Here is an 18,520-nt window from a genome sequence, read left to right on the forward strand (position 1 = left end):
TAAAGCATCAAAATTTGAATCTAAAATGTATTTGAAAATGTGGAGAACTTTACAATGCAAAAGAATTTCTACAACATTCATCTTTTTGATTCTCCTTGTAGCACAAATTGGATTATTCATGGCTTCTCAAAATTATAACCATGCTCTTTAGATTGATCAAATAAAACCTGCATAAAATGTTCATTGTTTTTCATTATTGATAACTGTGCACACCCACACATTTACAGGCACATATGTTATTAAACAAAAAATAAGAAAAAGAGAAATGTTTCAACAAAATTTTGAGACCATTGCATTTACAGTGTTTCCTAAATTGAACATTGCTTTTAAATCCAAGAGAGAGAATTTTCAAAATGAATGAATACTTGCAAATATTTTGCCACTGAGAGGACTTAAGTTAAATCCATACAACCCAAATGAAGTGTTGAATGGAGTTCAGGGGTTATCAAACTCAATACATTGCAACAAATAGTGTACAATTTGTAATAAGGGTTTTTGTTTGAGGAAAAATTATATCCCCTATACACAAGACAGTCTCTGGGCAGCTACTTTAAGTTCATGTTATTTCAGGACAACATTTTTAATGTTCCTTAACAGAAAGGATGGACTTTTTAGTGTGAACACCAGTGTCAAAAAGTCAGGGTGAACTGCAGGGAGATTTCCAGAACAAACAAAAAAAACCAATAAGGCAAAAACAAATCACACTTTAAAGATACATAAAACATACTCAGAATCACACTGACATTTAATGCATATTGTGTGAATCTCAGAATCACACTTTTCTCTGATACACAGGCCTTCCAATATAATACTTCACACGCTTTGCCACCAGAAGGTGCTTTTTAAAGACTTCCAGCGACTTATACACACATCTGCATCATCTGTCAACGAGGTTCAAAGATAGAGCATAATATAAAAAGAACAGGCAAATATTGCCAATAAAAGATTGACCAATGATCACCAAAAATAAAATGGAAAGCTAAATTACACTGCTAAACAGCAATTTAATCAAAAATGTAATCAGCCAATCATGATAATGACAATGAGTTAGGCACTTCAGTTCTTAACGGGATAGTTCACCCAAAAAACAGATGTTCTCATCATTTACTCACCCTCATGCCATCCCAGATGCAAATGAATTTTTTTTTCTTCTGTTGAACACAAATGAAGATTTTTAGAATAATATTTCTGCTCTGTAGGTCTATACAATGCAAGTGAATGGGTACCAAAATTTTGAAGCTCCAAAATGCACATAAAGGCAGAGTAAACGTAATCCATGTGACTCTAGTGGTTAAATATGTCTTCAGAATTTGATATGACAAGTGTGGGTGAGAAACAGATCGATTTTTAGGTCCATTTTTACTTTACATTCTCCTCCCTGCACAGTAGGTGGCGATATACACAAAGAATGTGAAAGTGGAGATTGATAGTAAAAAAGGACTTACATATTGATCCGTTTCTCACCCACACTTATCATATCACTTCTGAAGACATGAATTTAACCACTGGAGTCTTATGGATTACTGTTACACTGCCTTTATGTGATTTCTGGAGCTTCAAAGTTTTGGTACGCATTCACTTGCATTGTATGGACCTACAGAGCTGAGATATTCTTCTATAAATCTTTGTTTGTGTGCTGCAGAAGAAAAAAAGTCATACACATCTGGGATGGCATGAGGGTGAGTAAATGATTGGAGAATTGTCATTTTTGGGAGAACTATCCCTTTAAATTAAAGATAAAGAGAGAGAGAGAAAAACACTCCTCACAGAGACTAAAAACAAATATAAATTTACTTAAGAATAATACATTTAAATGCTGATATAAATAAATCTGTTCATCATACAAATGTATCTCTAATTTATAATGATATAAAGTCTTTTATATGATTCATAAAAAATAAAAAAAATCATTCAAATATGATTAAAAATGCTACTGTCCAGTTATGTGTTGATCCAGATCCTTAGAGGAAAAAAAGCATTAAGGCATCAAGAGAAGGATCACTGTGCTTCGAAAACGGTTCTCCAGTTTTGCATCTTTTATGCATACTGTATAAGACAAATATTGGCAGAGGCCAGACTTTGCAACTCCTAGTGTTTGTGGAAGCCTGATGAACTATGGCACAAAATCAACACAGTGAAGAGGCTAGTAAATGTCTCTTCACAGAACAGGCTTCTCTGCAATTTCCTGAGCCGCAATACAGCTGTGCACACTGATTTCTGCAGGTTCTGGGTGAGAGCCTGATTGGGACTCTACTGAGGCAGCATGAGTTGAAGGTTTGTCCTTTTGAGGTTCCTCCTGTTCAGCTTCCTCTAGCTTAGGTTCTTTGGGAGGTTCTTCAGCAGAATCCAACTTCATGTCCACATCATTAGCATGTTGCTTCTCCACTTTGTGTCCTTCAATCTCTTCTGTTTGTAGCACCTCTGTTCTCTTACTTTCATTCTCAGTCTGGATTGGGTCTGTTGCTTCACTCTCACCTCCCGGTGAACACCTGACCTCTTTTCCTTCCAGCACTCCAGTGTCATCTTTTGCTCCATCTGTATCTTCATTAACTTCTGCCTCATCAGACCCTTTTTCATCTGTGGGTTTCTGGTGGACCCGTTGGTGCCTCACCAGACTGTGTTTCAGGGTGAATGTGCGATCACAGGTTTGGCACTTATAAGGTCTCTCACCTACAACAACAAAAAGAGTCATTTCAGATGTATCAGTTTCTTTTTATTGTACTTGAGCAAATTTTGAAAGGCCATGTTCTTGAGATTGCTTGGTATTTTAAAGGGATTTCTTAAAGGGATAGTTCACCCAAAGATGAAAATCTGTCATCATTATTCACCCTCATCTTGTTCCAAACCCGTTTGACTTTCTTTCTTCCCTGGAACACAAAAGGAGATGTTTGGAAGAATGTTAGCCTCAGTCACCATTCACTTTCAGTGCATCTTCCCCCCCCCATGCAAAGAAAGTGAATGGTGACTACTATCTCCTTCTGTGTTCCACAGAAGAAGGAAAGTCATATGAGTGAATAACTAAGTTTCCATACATAAAGTAAAAATGCGTACATTTTTTTCTCCGAAATGTGCTTTTTCCTGCTCGTTTCCATTCAAATGGCCTTTTTCCGATAAAATGGTTTGCGTCATGATGTCTTTCTTAAAAAAAAAACAAAAAAAGAAAAGAAAAAAAAAAAAACATTATTGCATAAGTTTTTGGTTTAGCACAAAAAGAAATCTGCCCTTGAGCCGTTTCCATACAGAATTCTGTGTATATCGCAAATTTTGTACGTTTCGCGTCCCAGATGTCCCCACATTTGTGTAAAATGGAGAGAGTATTGAGACAATTTACTGAAATTAACCAGCTTACTGTCATTTTAATTTCACATAATTGCAATAGCAGGAAATATCAGAAGACAACGTCGAAATGGAGAAGTAGCTCATCTGTAGCTGAGATTATTAGAAGAAATTGATTAGAATACCTGACAAAATACAACAGAACTGGTGGCATTAGTGAGCCTGTAATCCTGTATTACACTCTTCATTTAAAAATATGGACAATCCGTTCATATTATGTAATTTTATTTTTTCCCTGCAGAAAATATCTTCACTCATTTTTCTAACCAAAAGAAAACATGCTCTTCGTTTTCTTTTACATATATAAATAAACAATCGATAGTGTGAAATGCTTGAGACAAACATGCATTAGTCAATACACAACAGCCATTTTTTCAAGGAGATGTTGGAATTTACATTAAAACTCTGTCCACCTCTTCCAACAAAAACATGGAATGTCTGAACGAATTTCGATGTCTTTATATAACTTTTGGTATAATTTGACCCCATATAGCTCTGTTATTTATCACTTTCTCTGATTTGTTATGATTTCTTTTATTTAATTTAAGTTAATTACACCCTCCATAATCTTTTTTTACTCATGTCTATTTTTATCTGTGTATTAAGTAATTTGGCACTTTTGTTTAATCCTTTTGGTGCAGAATGTTATTTCTCTTTTAGATTTTCTGTTCTGAAAACTGTTTTTGCAATACTGTACAATAAAAAAAAAAAAGAAGCAAATCTTTTTTTCTGGTGTCTTCACGTTGGCCAGCATCCATTTCAGACACTCTGAGAACGTAATAAATAATGGGCTTAAATATGGGGATAGCGCAGATTTTCAGTTTTTTTTTTTTTTTTTTTTTTTAACCATGATGTCAATAGTACAGGATTAATATGAACTGGGATTATTTTTACAGGGCGTTTTGGTAAAAGACGCAGTAATCTACACCGACGCGTGAAAGTGCAGTTCATAAAAAGTCTGGAAAAACTTCCATCAAGAATAAAGGTCATTGTCTTTAATGAAACTGAGGAAAATTCAAGTTTCCTCATCAGCCCAAGTGTTCCCCTCCGCTATGCTTTTTGTTGGGAGGACAGATGTGATGTAAATTCTGTCATGTGACAATACATTTTTTGCATTAATGGCATTTTTCTCAACAAAAAGTGTTTCCAAACTAGTTTTTCACAACATTTGACGTATCAGCATAGGATTTACATGCTAAAGTTAAACAAAAATTATATAATGTGGACACTTGTGAAATGTATCAATAATTTGCATTTACATCAGCTATATCGGTAAACATTTTGATGTGCTAAACCTTTGTTCGCAAAAAAATCCTTCAATGGAAATGTATTTAATGACAACAGAATTTTCATTTCAATAAACTGGGAATAGTAAATAATAACATCTATGAGCTCCAAATGTGAATCTGTGCTTACCAGTATGTGACCGCATGTGTCTGGTCAAGTCTTGCAGGCTCCAAAAGCGTTTGCTGCACACAGCACAGATCTTCTTTCTCTTATCAGTTTTGCCTCCAGCCGAGTCACTCTCCTCTTCCAAAGCCATGTGCTCTGAGGAACCACCCTCTTCCTCATCATCACTCATCTCTTCCCCATCTTTCTCCTTCTCCTCCTCTTCACCACTTTCCACACAGCTGATGTTCTCCTCTTTTTCAACATCTTCTAACTTTGCCTCTTGCTCCATCTCTTTTCTAGGTGCTGTGATTGTGGTTTGCTTGGACCCAGTAGGTTGACGTCTTCCCTTCTTCCCTCCATCCTCTGACTGGACATCCTGAATATGAGTTTTCTGGTGCCGGCTGAGGGTGGCCGCATGGCGAAAGGTCTTCTTGCAGGTAGCACAGGTGTGGGGGAACTCATCTGGCACATCAACTGCTTGTGCAGTGGTTTCAGTTGATTTAGGCTGGTGCTGATCCCCTCCAGAAAGCTTGAAGTCTACAAGCTTGCTAGCGTGGTTCATATCAAGACTTTTGTTGCTTTGAGTGTCATCGTCATCATTTTCTATTTTCTCAAGGTTTCCCTCAGCTGGCTGTGTTTGATGTGGATCTCTGGTGCTATCTGTCTGTTCAGTGGCTGATTGTCCAGTTTGTTCTGATATATGTTCTGGGGATGAAGAATTCCCCTCCTTTTTGAGATCGACAGAGCTCAGATCCATAGTATCTTCAGCTACAGGAGGTTCAGTGTCGGATATACTCTCTACAAAAGGCAAGCAAAGGTTAAGTTAAGCACAATACACACTGCACTAGTATGTTTACACTACCATTTGTCATTCCATGTCAACTAAACCAGAGGTTCCCGGCTCAAAATGTTGTTTTGATCATTTATTTTACTGTAAAAGAAAAAAAGAAATGCATAAATGATGAGGAAAGCCAAAATATTAAATCAATGGACCAATATTTACTGAGTAATCCATTATTTTGTAGAGTGGGGTTAAAATGAAATTTTCACCAATGATTTAGAGAGCAAAGCTACAGGTAAAAAAATAACCTTAGAAAGTCGCAACGTCATTATTTTATTTTTACACAGAGAAAGGTAGGTCTATTACTAAAATCAGTTGACTGCAGCACCTCTTTTTGCATAACATGCCAATAGAGTCCAAAAATGGAGGAAAAAAAACCCACTTTTTTTATATTGCATTTCAAAAGTTGTAGTGCTATCTTAATATCTTAATATTCTTTTAGATTCTCGTATAGAAACAAACTTCCCTTTAAGTATCTTCATATTTAAGGACCTATGTGATAAAATCATAGCGATATTGGGCTCTCAGTGTGGTTTTATGTATAAATTGTTAAATGTTACCCATTTTCAATGGTTTAAAAACAAATGTGGGTCACATGCAATGAAACCAGAAATGTACATTTATTTACTGACATAAATACAATCATGTCAAAATCTTGATTGTTAAGAACAAGTGACGCAAGTGGCTCTTTAGTTAGTGCAATAGCTATTATCCAGTTTTTGGATTTCAGAAATGTACATGTGCAAAGCTCCGGAAAGCATCATTATTTGGTTGATTTGACATGAAATAACCCTGAAGTAATAGTATTCAATTTACATTTATTGTAGTGTGATAGGTCAAAACAATGTGAATGTTTTTGTGGTGTTGATAAACATAAAATACAAAGGAAATACATTTTAAAATATCATAAAAAGTCATTAACCCTACATCTCCAAGGTTAAACAGGCGAGGTTTTGGATACAAATGTTAAGTGATATTCCTTCATACAGTATGGTTTTACATGAGACCATTAGCACTCCATTAATAAACATAATTGTACTGACCAGAAGTACCTGTGCTTCCTTGCGATCCTTCGTCAGCCTTAGGTTTGGGTCGAGACCCACTCTGTTGAAGTCCCCGGTTAGATATTCCATGTTTGCGGAGCAGGTGGCGTTCACAGTTCGACTTAGTGGAGAAGAATGACTCACACTGAGGACAAGGGTATGGCTTCTGACCTGTGAAATAAATTCACTTTGAACTTTAACAAATCTGATGTGAAAATCAATATATAATACTTTTAGATGTGTGATGTTACAAAACCAACCATAAAAACATATTTGGAAAAAAAATGATAAACATGGGGGGAAAAAACAGACATGCAGACATGCATCAACTTAAAATTGAGAATCAAAAGCTGAATATAAAAGAATATAATTTATTATACAGCTTCTCACTGTAACTACAAACATTTAATGGGCATGTTTTCTTTCTTGTTTTAAGAAAAATGTCAGTGTATGTAAACTATACAGTATTAGGCACAGGGAAACATCTTATTTTGTGATTTGATTAAACTGACCTCTACAGTATGACGTTATTATCATCCATTTGCTTCTATTAAAGGACTTTTTCATGGAGAGACTGCTATTTATATAGTGCAGACAGACAGCAGCAAGAGTGAGAGGGGTTGGCAAAGTAAAAGCACAGGAAGCTGCACGGAAAAATATTCCCAAAATGTCACAATTCTTTTTCAATGTGAGGTTGCAAGCCGAACGGGCACAATCCATGAATCTGCCCGAATACAAAGCACGCAAACTTGAGCTGACTGTGCACACAGTACAGTGTGCTGCCCTAAAGAACACTGCAACATTAGAACGCACACAGATTTGCAAGTGCTCAAAGAAATTCATTTACAGATTTATTCATTTTATATTGGAGTTGCACATTGTGGGTACTGAACAGGAAACACATGGAAAAGATCAAATATAACATTTTAGCTTGGGGCACAGTGGTCAAATTGAGGGGGCACGGTCCCCAAGCCATTTGTAGTTGTAGACTGTAGAGATCTATTTAGAGTCTAAAATGGTTGAAGGGCAAATCCTGCACACATTCTACATATTCTGTAATCTCCGCTTATCTACGAATGGAATACACACTGTATTGAAGGGTAGAGTTAAGTGAATAAGTGTTTTATGGCATAAGTGGTCAGAATTTATGGATTGTAAACAGTGTCTTACCTGTGTGTGTTAGCATATGCCTTTGCAATGAGCTGGCCCAGGGGAACAGTCGTGGGCAGTAAGGGCATGTCATTTTCTGCACTGAATTAGAATAGGCATTCTTCTTTCCTTTGTTCTGTGGAGATTTCTTTGGCTTGTCCTCTCCACCTTCCTTCACCTCATCACTGATGGACTGCTTCTCCTTCTCCTCCTTCACTGGCTGCATCTGATTGGTTTGCAAGTAGGGGCTGAATTTATTTGCATCAGTAGTGGCTAGCATTTTCTCCACACTGGGGAACTCTCCACTTGACTCCAGGTCTATGCCACTGCCTGTAGCTGATTTTGGATCACAGATCTCTTCCTGAAATAGTCTCTTCTTGCCTCTCCTCTTTGAGTTATCAGGAGGAGAACCTTTTAGAGTGGAATCCGGAATGACTGTACCCTTCTTGTCATTTAGCGTATTGAAATCCTTTGCACTAACACTGTTCTTGACATCCATTCCTGTTTCAATCAGCATTGGGGTTGCTGAGACAGAGGAGATAATCTGAGCAATGGAGGCCAGTGGTTGCATTTCAGAAGATGGTTTTGGTAGCAGTGGCTTCAGGCGAGTAAAAGGCTTGGTTAGGTCACTGGATAGAGCTGAGGCCAGGCTAGAAATTGAGATGGGGAGAGTTGCAAGAAGTCCAGGGGTTGTTTCTGTACTTGGGGAGGGTTGTTCTTTCTTAACAACTTGATTATTAAGGGATGTGCTGCGAGCAAGCCCTTTCATTGTTCTCTTTTTCTCTGGATCCTTAGGCATGGAGAGATCAATTGGCTCCATGGAGCAGTCGTTAAGCAGAGGGGATGCCGTTTCTTCCAGCTTAACATCTGAGCCTATAATTTTTTTCGATTTGCTAGAGAAATCCAAAGGCTGTTCTTGGTCAACTGGTCCAGAGAAAGAGCCTGAATTTTGAGGAACAGTTCTGTTTACCAGCCCATTTGAGGTTGGAGGGTTGGCATGAGCAGTGGCATCTTCTCCAACAGGTAGAAGACTTTTGATGTGCTCTTCAATTTCCCTTTCTTGAACCTCCGGGTGTTGCTTCAGCAAATGGTGTATGCAGTTCCTTTTAGCAAGGAATGCTGCCCCACACTGCCGACACTCAAACGGCTTCCTCTGACACCCACTGTGTGTTCGCAGATGAATCTGAAGGGCTCGGTAGTTCTTAAGGTCCTCCCCACAATAGCGACAAGATGCGTTACCAGCACCAGCTGTATCAAGGAGGTCTAGTGTTGCACCCCCAAATAGACCACTTAAAGTAGAGGAGGTGGTTACATATTCAATGTTCTTCTCAATCTCTTTGCGCGTGTTCTTCATGTGTTTCTTGCGCAAATGACGCTCACAGTTGGCCTTCACAGTGAAAGGGTAGTGACAGAGGCGACAGACATATGGGCGTTCACCGCTATGTGTTCTGAGATGCCGAATCAGTGTTGCTTTGTCCGGAGCTGCATAGCAACAAATGGTGCACTGATATGGTGAAGCTCCCAGATGATGACGCATATGAGCCTGGAGACCCCCTAAGAAGGAAAAGACTTCTTTGCAGAACCGACAAGGGTACTCTGTCTTGGCGGTCTTCTTGCTCACAACTCTCAATTCCTTGTCTTTGCCGTCAAAGTCCTCTTGCTTGAGCTTTCCAGTTGCATTGTCATATGAGATAATCATGCTTCCTATGACATCTGACCCCAGCTGAGTAGTCTCCCAATTTGTGGGAGAGGATGAGGTTGAGGAAGAAGAGGAGGCTGAAGTTTGCCTGGCAGTTCTCAGCTGTTGACCAGTCTGGGGTGGAAGGCTAGGACTGATGTTGCCCGATGAGGCCTGTTGGGCGTTCATTACAGGCGGAGGTGGTGTGGAGGCACCCATGCTGGATCGAGGCGTGATTAAGGGCTTCGGTTTCAGAGACGAAATATGTTTGGGGTCCACTTGTATAGGACTGGCCTGATCTTTGGGGAGCAGAGACAAAGACATCTGAGGTGGCACCGTGGCAGCGATTTTAAGGATTTGTTCAATGTCGGCCAGCTCCACCGCAGCTTGACCACTTATTGGGACAAACATACCGCTACTGACAACACCATGGAGAGGTTGTAGCGACAAGAGGCTGAGGGCAGTGTTCTTGTTCATGCTTTGAAGAGAGACGGGGTCTAAAACCGAGAGACTGAGACTGCTGCTGGTTTTTTGAGGTAGATTTGTTAAAGGGGGCTCAACACAAATGAAACGGATGCTGTCTAAAGTCTCTTGCTGGATTTCCTCATTAGATCTCTTTGGCTTGGACAAGGAGGAGTGTTGAAGACCCAGGCACTCCATGAAAATGTTCTTCCCATCGGAACTGGTAGTGTCATCATGCGGTACTGCTTCATTGACCTCCTTGAAATCCATTGAATGGGAATTGACTTTGGGTGGATCTGTAACAGCATCTGTGCTTTGTTCCTGAGGTTCTGTGTTGGTGTCTGCACTGCTTTTATGTGAGGATTTGTGAAGATCCAGAGACTGCTGAAGAGGGAAGGCCTTGTTGCAGACCTCACAAACAAATCTATGGAACTTACTAGTGCATCGTCGCAAGTTAGTCTCACACCAGACCTGAATAAATCAAACAAATCAAACTTATCTTCCTGTAATGCCTTAAAGTGTAATTCGAAAATTAATTAAAGGGATAGTTCATTCAAAAATGAATTAATATTGTTCCTAACCCTTTATAGACTTTCTTTCTTTTGTGTAACACAAAAGAAGATATTAGGCAGAATGTTAGCCTTTGTATGGAAAAAAGATGCAATGAAAGTGAATGGTGACTGAGGCTAACATTCTGCCTTACATCTCATTTCATGTTCCTCGAAAGAAAGATAGTCATATGAGTTTGGAACATGAGGGTAAGGAAATGAAGACAGAATGGTGAATTATCCCTTAAGTTCTATCTCAGCTGATGTGTTGTAAATATTCACATTAAATTCCTCACCTGTGCTATTTGAGGAAACTTGTCACAGCTGAAGTCAATGAAAGCCAAGTCACCAAAACCCAGAGGGATGGAGGGGTTACTCTGAATAAAGGGTCGTCCAGTTGGGTCTGTGGGCAGCTGCTTATGAACGATGGCATTATGGCGAAGGAGAGCACGGTGCGTGCGAAAGGTGATGCAACAAATGTTACACCTAGAATTAGAAGAAACAGTTTAAAACTCCTGCAGAGTCCCTTAGAGATAGTTCACCCAAAAATGAAAATTCTGTCATCATTTACTCACCCTCTTGTTGTAAAAAACCCCTATAACTTTCTTTGTTATGTGGAACACAAATGAGATGTAAGGCAGAATGTTAGCCTCAGTCACCCATTTAATTTCATTGCATTTTTTTATCCCCATACAATGAAAGTGAACAGTAACTAACACACTGTCCTAACTAGTGGTCGACCGATATATCGCCGAGGCAGATAAATCAGCAGATATTTGGTACTTTTCAATTATTGGCATCGGACGATAAATTTTCCAGTTTGGTTAGTTTCTAAAGCTGGGACCGCACAGAGAATCGCCTGCTTGCACATGAAGGAGTGGTGTGAGACATGTAAATGACCAATCACAGTTTGTTTTGTTGTTAGAAACCATCGTGTTACCACAATAACAGACCGGTGTCTCATTAAAATGGTCCCGCATATCAAGAGTCGTGACAGATGCGTATGAGCTCATGATGTTTAAAGTGCTCTCTCTTTCTTCTCAACAGTTCCCTGTAACTGTAAACTGTCATACATCATACATATCATATATATATATATATATATATATATATATATATATATATATATATATATATATATATATATCGGTCTACCGGCCACTCTGCTTTCTGGATATCGGCATCGGCCATTAAAAAACCCCACATCGGCTGACCTCTAGTCCTAACCAGGCGGACGCCGCGATAAAAGGTAGTTTTGCCATGTCCAGAGTTTTTGTCCTAACCAGCAGGGCATTCTATTCTATAGACAGGACATTCTACTGATTGCTTGGATTCTATTTCTGTGACAACGCACTGGGTAGCCCTGTCCACAAATGATCTCTCATTGGTCTAAAATCCTTCTCATAACCGTACTTTAAAGCCGGCGTCTCACTAGCCAGTTCAAAACGACTTTTAGGTTGGACGAGGGTGACACACCTATCGACTGTTGTGCTGAGGTCTCTCTATCTTCAGCTGGAGCTCTGCCATACACATACAGTTGAAGTCAGAAGTTTACATACACCTTAGCCAAATCCGTTTAAACTCAGTTTTTCACAATTCCTGACATTTAATCATAGAAAACCTTCCCTGTCTCAGGTCAGTTAGGATCACTACTTTATTTTAAGAATGTGAAATGTCGGGGGCCTGGGTAGCTCAGTGGTAAACACGCTGGCTACCATCCCTGGAGTTCGCTAGTTCGAATCCCAGGGCGTGTTCAGTGACTCCAGCCAGGTCTCCTAAGCAACCAAACTGGCCCGGCTGCTAGGGAGGGTAGAGTCACATGGGGTAACCTCCTCGTGATCGCTATAATGTAGTTCGTTCTTGGTGGGGCGCGTGGTGAGTTGAGCGTGGTTGCCGCGGTGGATGGTGTGAAGCCTCCACACACCCTATGTCTCCGTGGCAATGCGCTCAACAAGCCACGTGATAAGATGCGTGGGTTGACGATCTCAGACGCAGAGGCAACTGGGATTTGTCCTCCACCACCCAGACTGAGGCGAATCACTACGTGACCACGAGGACTTAAAAAAAAAAAAAAAAAGCACATTGGGAATTGGGCATTCCAAATTAGGAGAAAAAAAAAAAAAAAAAGTGAAATGTCAGAATAATAGTAGAGAGAATTATTTATTTTAGCTTTTATTTCTTTCATTACATTCCCAGTGGGTCAGAAGTTTACATTCACTTAATTAGTATTTGGTTGCATTGCATTTAAATGGTTTAACTTGGGTCAAACATTTTGGGTAGCCTTCCACAAGCTTTTCACAATAAGTTGCTGGAATTTTGGCCCATTCCTCCAGACAGAACTGGTGTAATTGAGTCAGGTTTGTTGGCCTCCTTGCTAGCACACACTTTTTTAGTTCTGCCCACAAATTTTCTATCGGACTGAGGTCAGGGCTTTTGTGATGGCCACTCCAATACCTTGACTTTGTTGTCCTTAAGCCATTTTTGCCACAACTTTGGAGGTATGCTTGGGGTCATTGTCCATTTGGAAGATGTCTTGAGATGTTTCAATATATACACATTATTTTCCCACACATTTCATGATGCCATCTATTTTGTGAAGTGCACCAATTCCTCCTGCAGCAAAGCACCCCCACAACATGATGCTGCCACCCCCATGCTTCACGGTTGGGATGGTGTTCTTCGGCTTGCAAGCCTCACCCTTTTTCCTTCAAGCATAAGGTTGGTCATTATGGCCAAACAGTTCAACTTTTGTTTCATCAGACCAGAGGACATTTCTCCAAAAAGTAAGATTTTGTGCACTTGCAAACTGTAGTCTGGCATTTTTTTTATGGTGGTTTTGGAGCAGCGGATTCTTCCTTGCTGAGCAGCCTTTCAGGTTATGTTGATATAGGACTCGTTTTATTGTGGATATAGATACTTGTCTACCTGTTTCCTCCAGCATCTTCACAAGGTCCTTTCTTGTTGTTCTGGGATTGTTTTGCACTTTTCGCACCAAACTACGTTCATTTCTAGGAGACAGAATGTGTCTCCTTCCTGAGCAGTATGATGGATGTCTCATGGTGTTTATACTTTCATACTATTGTTTGTACAGATAAAAGTGGTACCTTCAGGCATTTGGAAATTGCTCAAGGATGAACCAGTCTTGTGGAGGTCCACAATTTTTTTTTGAAGTCTTGGCTGATTTCTTTTGATTTTCCCATGATGTCAAGCAAACATTCACAGGTACACCTCCAATTGACTCCAATTAGCCTATCAGCAGCTAAATTAGGCTTGAAATCATTTTCTTGAATTTTCCAAGCTGCTTAAAGTCACAGTTAACTTAGTGTATGTAAACTTCTGACCCATTGGAATTGTGATATAGTCAATTAAAAGTGAAACAGTCTGTCTGTAAACAATTGTTGGAAAAATTACTTGTGTCATGCACAAAGTAGATGTCCAAAACGACTTGCCAAAACTATAGTTTGCTAATATGAAATTTGCGGAGTGGTTAAATATTTTTTTATGACTTCAACCTAAGTGTATGTTAACTTCTGACTTCAACTGTATACACAATGATTCAGAATAGAGGAGATATGATAGACATACCAGCTTAGTGTCGCATGAACATAAACAATGGTAATAGACTAAATTAAGATGTGATTCAAAGAGTAAACTTTGCCCTGTTTATGACTGTGATTGTATATTTATCCTCTCTGGGCTTGCTGTAGAAAGCATATGCAGCTTTGGTGGGTAAATGATTTACATTACGTGAAAATCCCAGTATTTTCACACACAACAGTCTCTAGATTTACCAAAAACAAAAAACATCCACTGAGCAGCAGTTCTGTGGACGGAAATGCCTTATTGATGAGAGAGGTCAAGAGAGAATGGCCAGACTGGTTTGAACTGACAAAGTCTACGGTAACTCGGATAACTGCTCTGTACAATTGTGGTGAGAAGAATATAATCTCAGAATGCTATTCTGAGATGTGGGTTGGCACTGTTTTGGCGGCACGAGGGGGACCTACACAATATTAGGCAGGTGGTTTTAATGTTGTGGCTGATCGGTGTATGTTCAATAAACAGACTGTTCCACCTGACTGTTCTGATTTCTTATTTTACTGTCATTCTTTATCATTTCAGTGTATGAGTATTGCAGTGCCGTGTAGCGTCCTGTCTGGATAGACAAACTGCTTGTCACTGGAATCTTATTGCGTTGCATCTGGTTAGGAAACTGTGTGAGGCTAACATTCTGCCAAACAACTCCTTTTGTGTTCCATGGATGAAATAAAGTAATGTTTGGAAAAATATGAGGGTGAGTAAATGACGACAGAATGTTAATTTTTGGGTGAAACTTTTCCTTTAAGAAATCAGTGCAAAACTATAATGTGCTGAAACAATTTACAGAAGAGCAAGTCAACAGGCATACACCCTCCTGAGCCTACCTAAGTGTAGTGTCAGGATGTGTCTCCATGTGGGTATCCAAACCATATTTACAGATGAATGTCTTAAAGCAGATGGGGCAGTGAAGGAGCTCTTCTTCCCTCTTGACAGAACCAGGCTCTTCGGCCTTTTGCATCAACATCTCCTAAACAGAGACAATTTGGTTTTATATACAACAAAGCACTTTATGTTGTGGCAAAGCATTGCACAGTATAATAGTTCAGCAACTGTTCTCCAAACGACCTTACAATATAACTTTAGCACAGGCACAATACATTTCAAAGAGCCATTAAAGGAACAGTTCACACAGAAATTACAATTTTGTCTAAAAATCTTATTTACTCACCATCATGTAGCTCCAAACCCATATTACATTCTATTCTTATGTGGAACACAACATTTTAAAAAGTCATATACATTTGGAACAATATTAAGGTCAGTAAATAATGACAGAATTGTCATTTGGGTAAACTATTCCTTTAAAACTCTTTGGCACTAGACGTAAACAGAGGTGGAAATATACCTTTTTATTTGGTGGCTCATCAGCCTGCTCCCCCTCATCCTCTACACTAGGCTTTCTCTTAGTAGAGAGTCGACGGCGCTTGTTTATTGAGGAAGGACTGGATGTAGGAAAACCATTTGCATCCTTTTCATGAATTTTCATGTGCCTGCAGAGATGAATAACTCATCTTCAGCTTTATCATACAATTATTATGTTGGCTTGACAAAGCTAACATGCTATTATTCAACAGTCATTGTTCAGGGTTTTTCAAAATATCTAAACCAACACCAACATTTCTGACTGATACTCCTCTTAGAGCTTTCAAGCTGCATCCACCAAACTTGGTACAGACCTTCAGGCTTATCTGACTCGGGTTGCTATGATTTTTCTAACTGATCAGAATTAAGTTTTTAGCACAGCAAGTGATCAAAAATACCCCAAATCTTTTTGATTTTTTTCAATGTGCATTCTTTTGTGTTCTTACATTCTCGTGGATTCTTTTGACATCATCATCAACTGCCAAAGTTCAATTCCAATCCTCAAGAACATAAGTACCGAGAATGCATTAAATTACCTGGATATGTTCTCAATCAGGCCAAATATCGAGCATGCATCGGATGGTGACTTGTGGACAAGAACCCGGTACTACGGTGGCAGTTTTCCCTCAAGAGTTTCCGGCTGTAAGCTTGTGAAAGTCTTACGCCTCGTGAGAGTCATTCTCCATGAAAATTTGTTGGGCATCATTTTAATAAAGTCATAAACACATGGAGGAAATAAGTGTTAACAGACTTTATTCTTTTAACGTGTCAATAGTCCTGCAAAATCTCACTGGTGTGATAATAATAATGCTGTCACTGGTGTGTGATCATGCCAGTAGTTCTCTCACTGGCTTCAAATGTGCTCTGACAGTTAATTACGCAACAGTTAGATCTCAGCACATCTCCTCCTGTCCTTCAGAGTTCATTCTTCCAAGGTGGCTTGACAAGACTGGTCTTCAAAAGAACTCAAGTCCATTCTCTGTGGTCTTAGCATTGAAAAACAGCCATAGACTTACATGAACGGAATGTTCAAACGGGCCAAGAATATTCAAACTCCAACGATCAAAAAATTCAAAAATGTAAATGTAAACAATCTGCTTTAAAGGTGCTGTGAGCGATTTTAGCCATTCTGGAACTTCCACCAGACTAGCCGTACAATCAGTCACGCCCACTCTTTCCAAAGACACGCACACACACAAACACACTAGAGACCGTTGTGTTGGAGCAGATGGAGGGAGAGGGTCCTGCTGTCCGACCCTGAGCGTTTTGCGGCAGCAGGACGTACCGGCACTTATTCTAGCCTATATGGGCTGCCCATATATGCTAGTAAATCTGACAAGTAATAGAGGCGTTTTCTACTTTTCATAACAAATCACTTACAGCAACTTCAACTGTTTCTAACAAGTTATCTATCTATCCATCCATCAATTCATCCACCTGTAACCTTCAAACTTTTTTTTTTTTTAAATTAGTGTTAAACATTCAGACAAAGCTTTGTCTTGACAAGCTGTACCAATCTAGTTTTTACTGTGTGCTTCTGCACACTCTTGGTCAGTAATTTTAGACTATGAGGTGTGTACCAGACTTGCCACATTTAACCTGCTTTTTTAAGCAATGAGCATAGTTACCACTTACTGTCATTTGTACAGTATTTATACACCCTGATCCATGTATTTGTTGACCTCATCCATGTTGAATATTATCTGTTTTGGTGCTGATGTGATGCGATAGCTCTGTGGCTGCTGGAATACTTCAATACTCAAGAAGTGTAGGATACAGAAAAGTTACTAGGAAAAGTGGCTGAGCTGTAATGCAATAAAATGGACAGCAGAGGCTTTCTGTCTGAGAGGTCAGAGGTAATATGTGGAGGCAAAATGCTGAGAATCACATTACGACATGCCAGAACTTGTGCAAGCCCCCCTCCCTACACCTCACTGAAACAAACTCACCTTTCAGGTTCGACCAGACACAAGGCCCCTGATGCTTATGCTTAACTGTTTGAGTGACTGAGCATGTTAGAGTGAGTTTGTTTTAGATTTAAATGTGTAGTTATGTGTTCACTGTATTGAGGTGTATAGTTTTTATGATCATTCACTGAGTGCATGTATGGTCAAGTGGAAGAGGAGGATAAATGTCAGCAGACCCAGTGGTAAGAATCTTGTTTTACATTCTGCAGCCAAAGTTATTAATAGCAGAGAGGCAGAGTGATGGCCACCCATGTGGACCCAACCCTGACAGCCTGAATCCTGTTTCATCTCACATCTCATGTCTGTGAAACCATGTGAACTAAAACAGTATCTGCATCATAATATTAATGTGCAATTTTTATTCTTGCAATTTGTTGTCACATGCCACTTAATCACGTTGTGGTTCTATGTTTGAAGTTACTATACTTGTTGATGCAGGACCACTGACCATTGACTTCTTCTGCAGTGCCTCATAAATAGTGCCAGAGGGCAGTGTGGAGAAAATTGCTCAATAGCATGATCTGATGTTCTGTCAGACAAGGTTAAGTTCTGTTATATGCAAAAACAATAAGTTTAAAAATTACCTTTAAATCTATGATGTATAGTGGCCCCAAAAATATTTGGAAATATCAAACCAAGGGATATTTATTTTAAAATAAATATAGCAAAAACACACTTTCAAGCCAAAAATTAAAAAAAGGAGTTTGTGAGGTTTAAAATAATAAAATATATACAGTACATACATACATACATATATACAGTATATAGTTCAAATTTAAAACACAGTGTTTGGACACTTTATGGTGGTTAAATTTGGTAGCTCATGTCCATAGTTAATGTGATGAACTACACCTGTGGTTACTTTGCAAGGGTACCTGCATTAATTTGTGGAAAACTGACTTAAATGACATAAATCCACTACAAATAACCATTGGAGTGGAAAATGGTTAAGATAAGGGATAGTTCACCCAAAAATGAACATTCTCTCATCATTTACTCACCCTCATGCCATCCCAGATGTGTATGACTTTCTTTCTTCTGCTGAACACAAACGAAGATTTTTAGAAGAATATCCCAGCTCTGTAGGTCTATACAATGCAAGTGAATGGTGACTAGACCTTTCAAGCTCCAAAAAGCACAAA

The 18,520-nt window shown here is 39.2% G+C and overlaps 1 protein-coding gene across 7 annotated transcripts in view; it reads right to left on the reverse strand.

Moving 5' to 3' along the window:
• Positions 1 to 1,615: 1,615 nt before the first annotated feature.
• Positions 1,616 to 18,520, reverse strand: part of rreb1b (ras responsive element binding protein 1b) — a 50,267-nt gene continuing 33,362 nt past the window's right edge. Inside the window, exons 7-15 of one of the 7 annotated variants that reach the window (XM_051700675.1) lie at positions 15,395 to 15,539; positions 14,874 to 15,016; positions 10,746 to 10,935; positions 7,783 to 10,372; positions 6,613 to 6,783; positions 4,753 to 5,526; positions 3,052 to 3,134; positions 2,798 to 2,867; positions 1,616 to 2,670 (exon numbers count right to left, since the gene is read on the reverse strand). In XM_051700675.1, the coding sequence (XP_051556635.1) occupies positions 2,159 to 2,670; positions 2,798 to 2,867; positions 3,052 to 3,134; positions 4,753 to 5,526; positions 6,613 to 6,783; positions 7,783 to 10,372; positions 10,746 to 10,935; positions 14,874 to 15,016; positions 15,395 to 15,539 (4,678 nt within the window). In that variant the 3' untranslated portion in view covers positions 1,616 to 2,158. Of the gene's footprint in view, positions 2,671 to 2,797; positions 2,868 to 3,051; positions 3,139 to 4,752; positions 5,527 to 6,612; positions 6,784 to 7,782; positions 10,373 to 10,745; positions 10,936 to 14,873; positions 15,017 to 15,394; positions 15,540 to 18,520 lie in introns of all 7 variants that reach the window. The other 6 variants (XM_051700673.1, XM_051700678.1, XM_051700674.1 and 3 more) reach the window with 6 other exon arrangements.

The sequence above is a fragment of the Myxocyprinus asiaticus genome, chromosome 6, assembly GCF_019703515.2.
Source record: "Myxocyprinus asiaticus isolate MX2 ecotype Aquarium Trade chromosome 6, UBuf_Myxa_2, whole genome shotgun sequence".
NCBI classification, from domain to species: Eukaryota; Metazoa; Chordata; class Actinopteri; order Cypriniformes; family Catostomidae; genus Myxocyprinus; species Myxocyprinus asiaticus.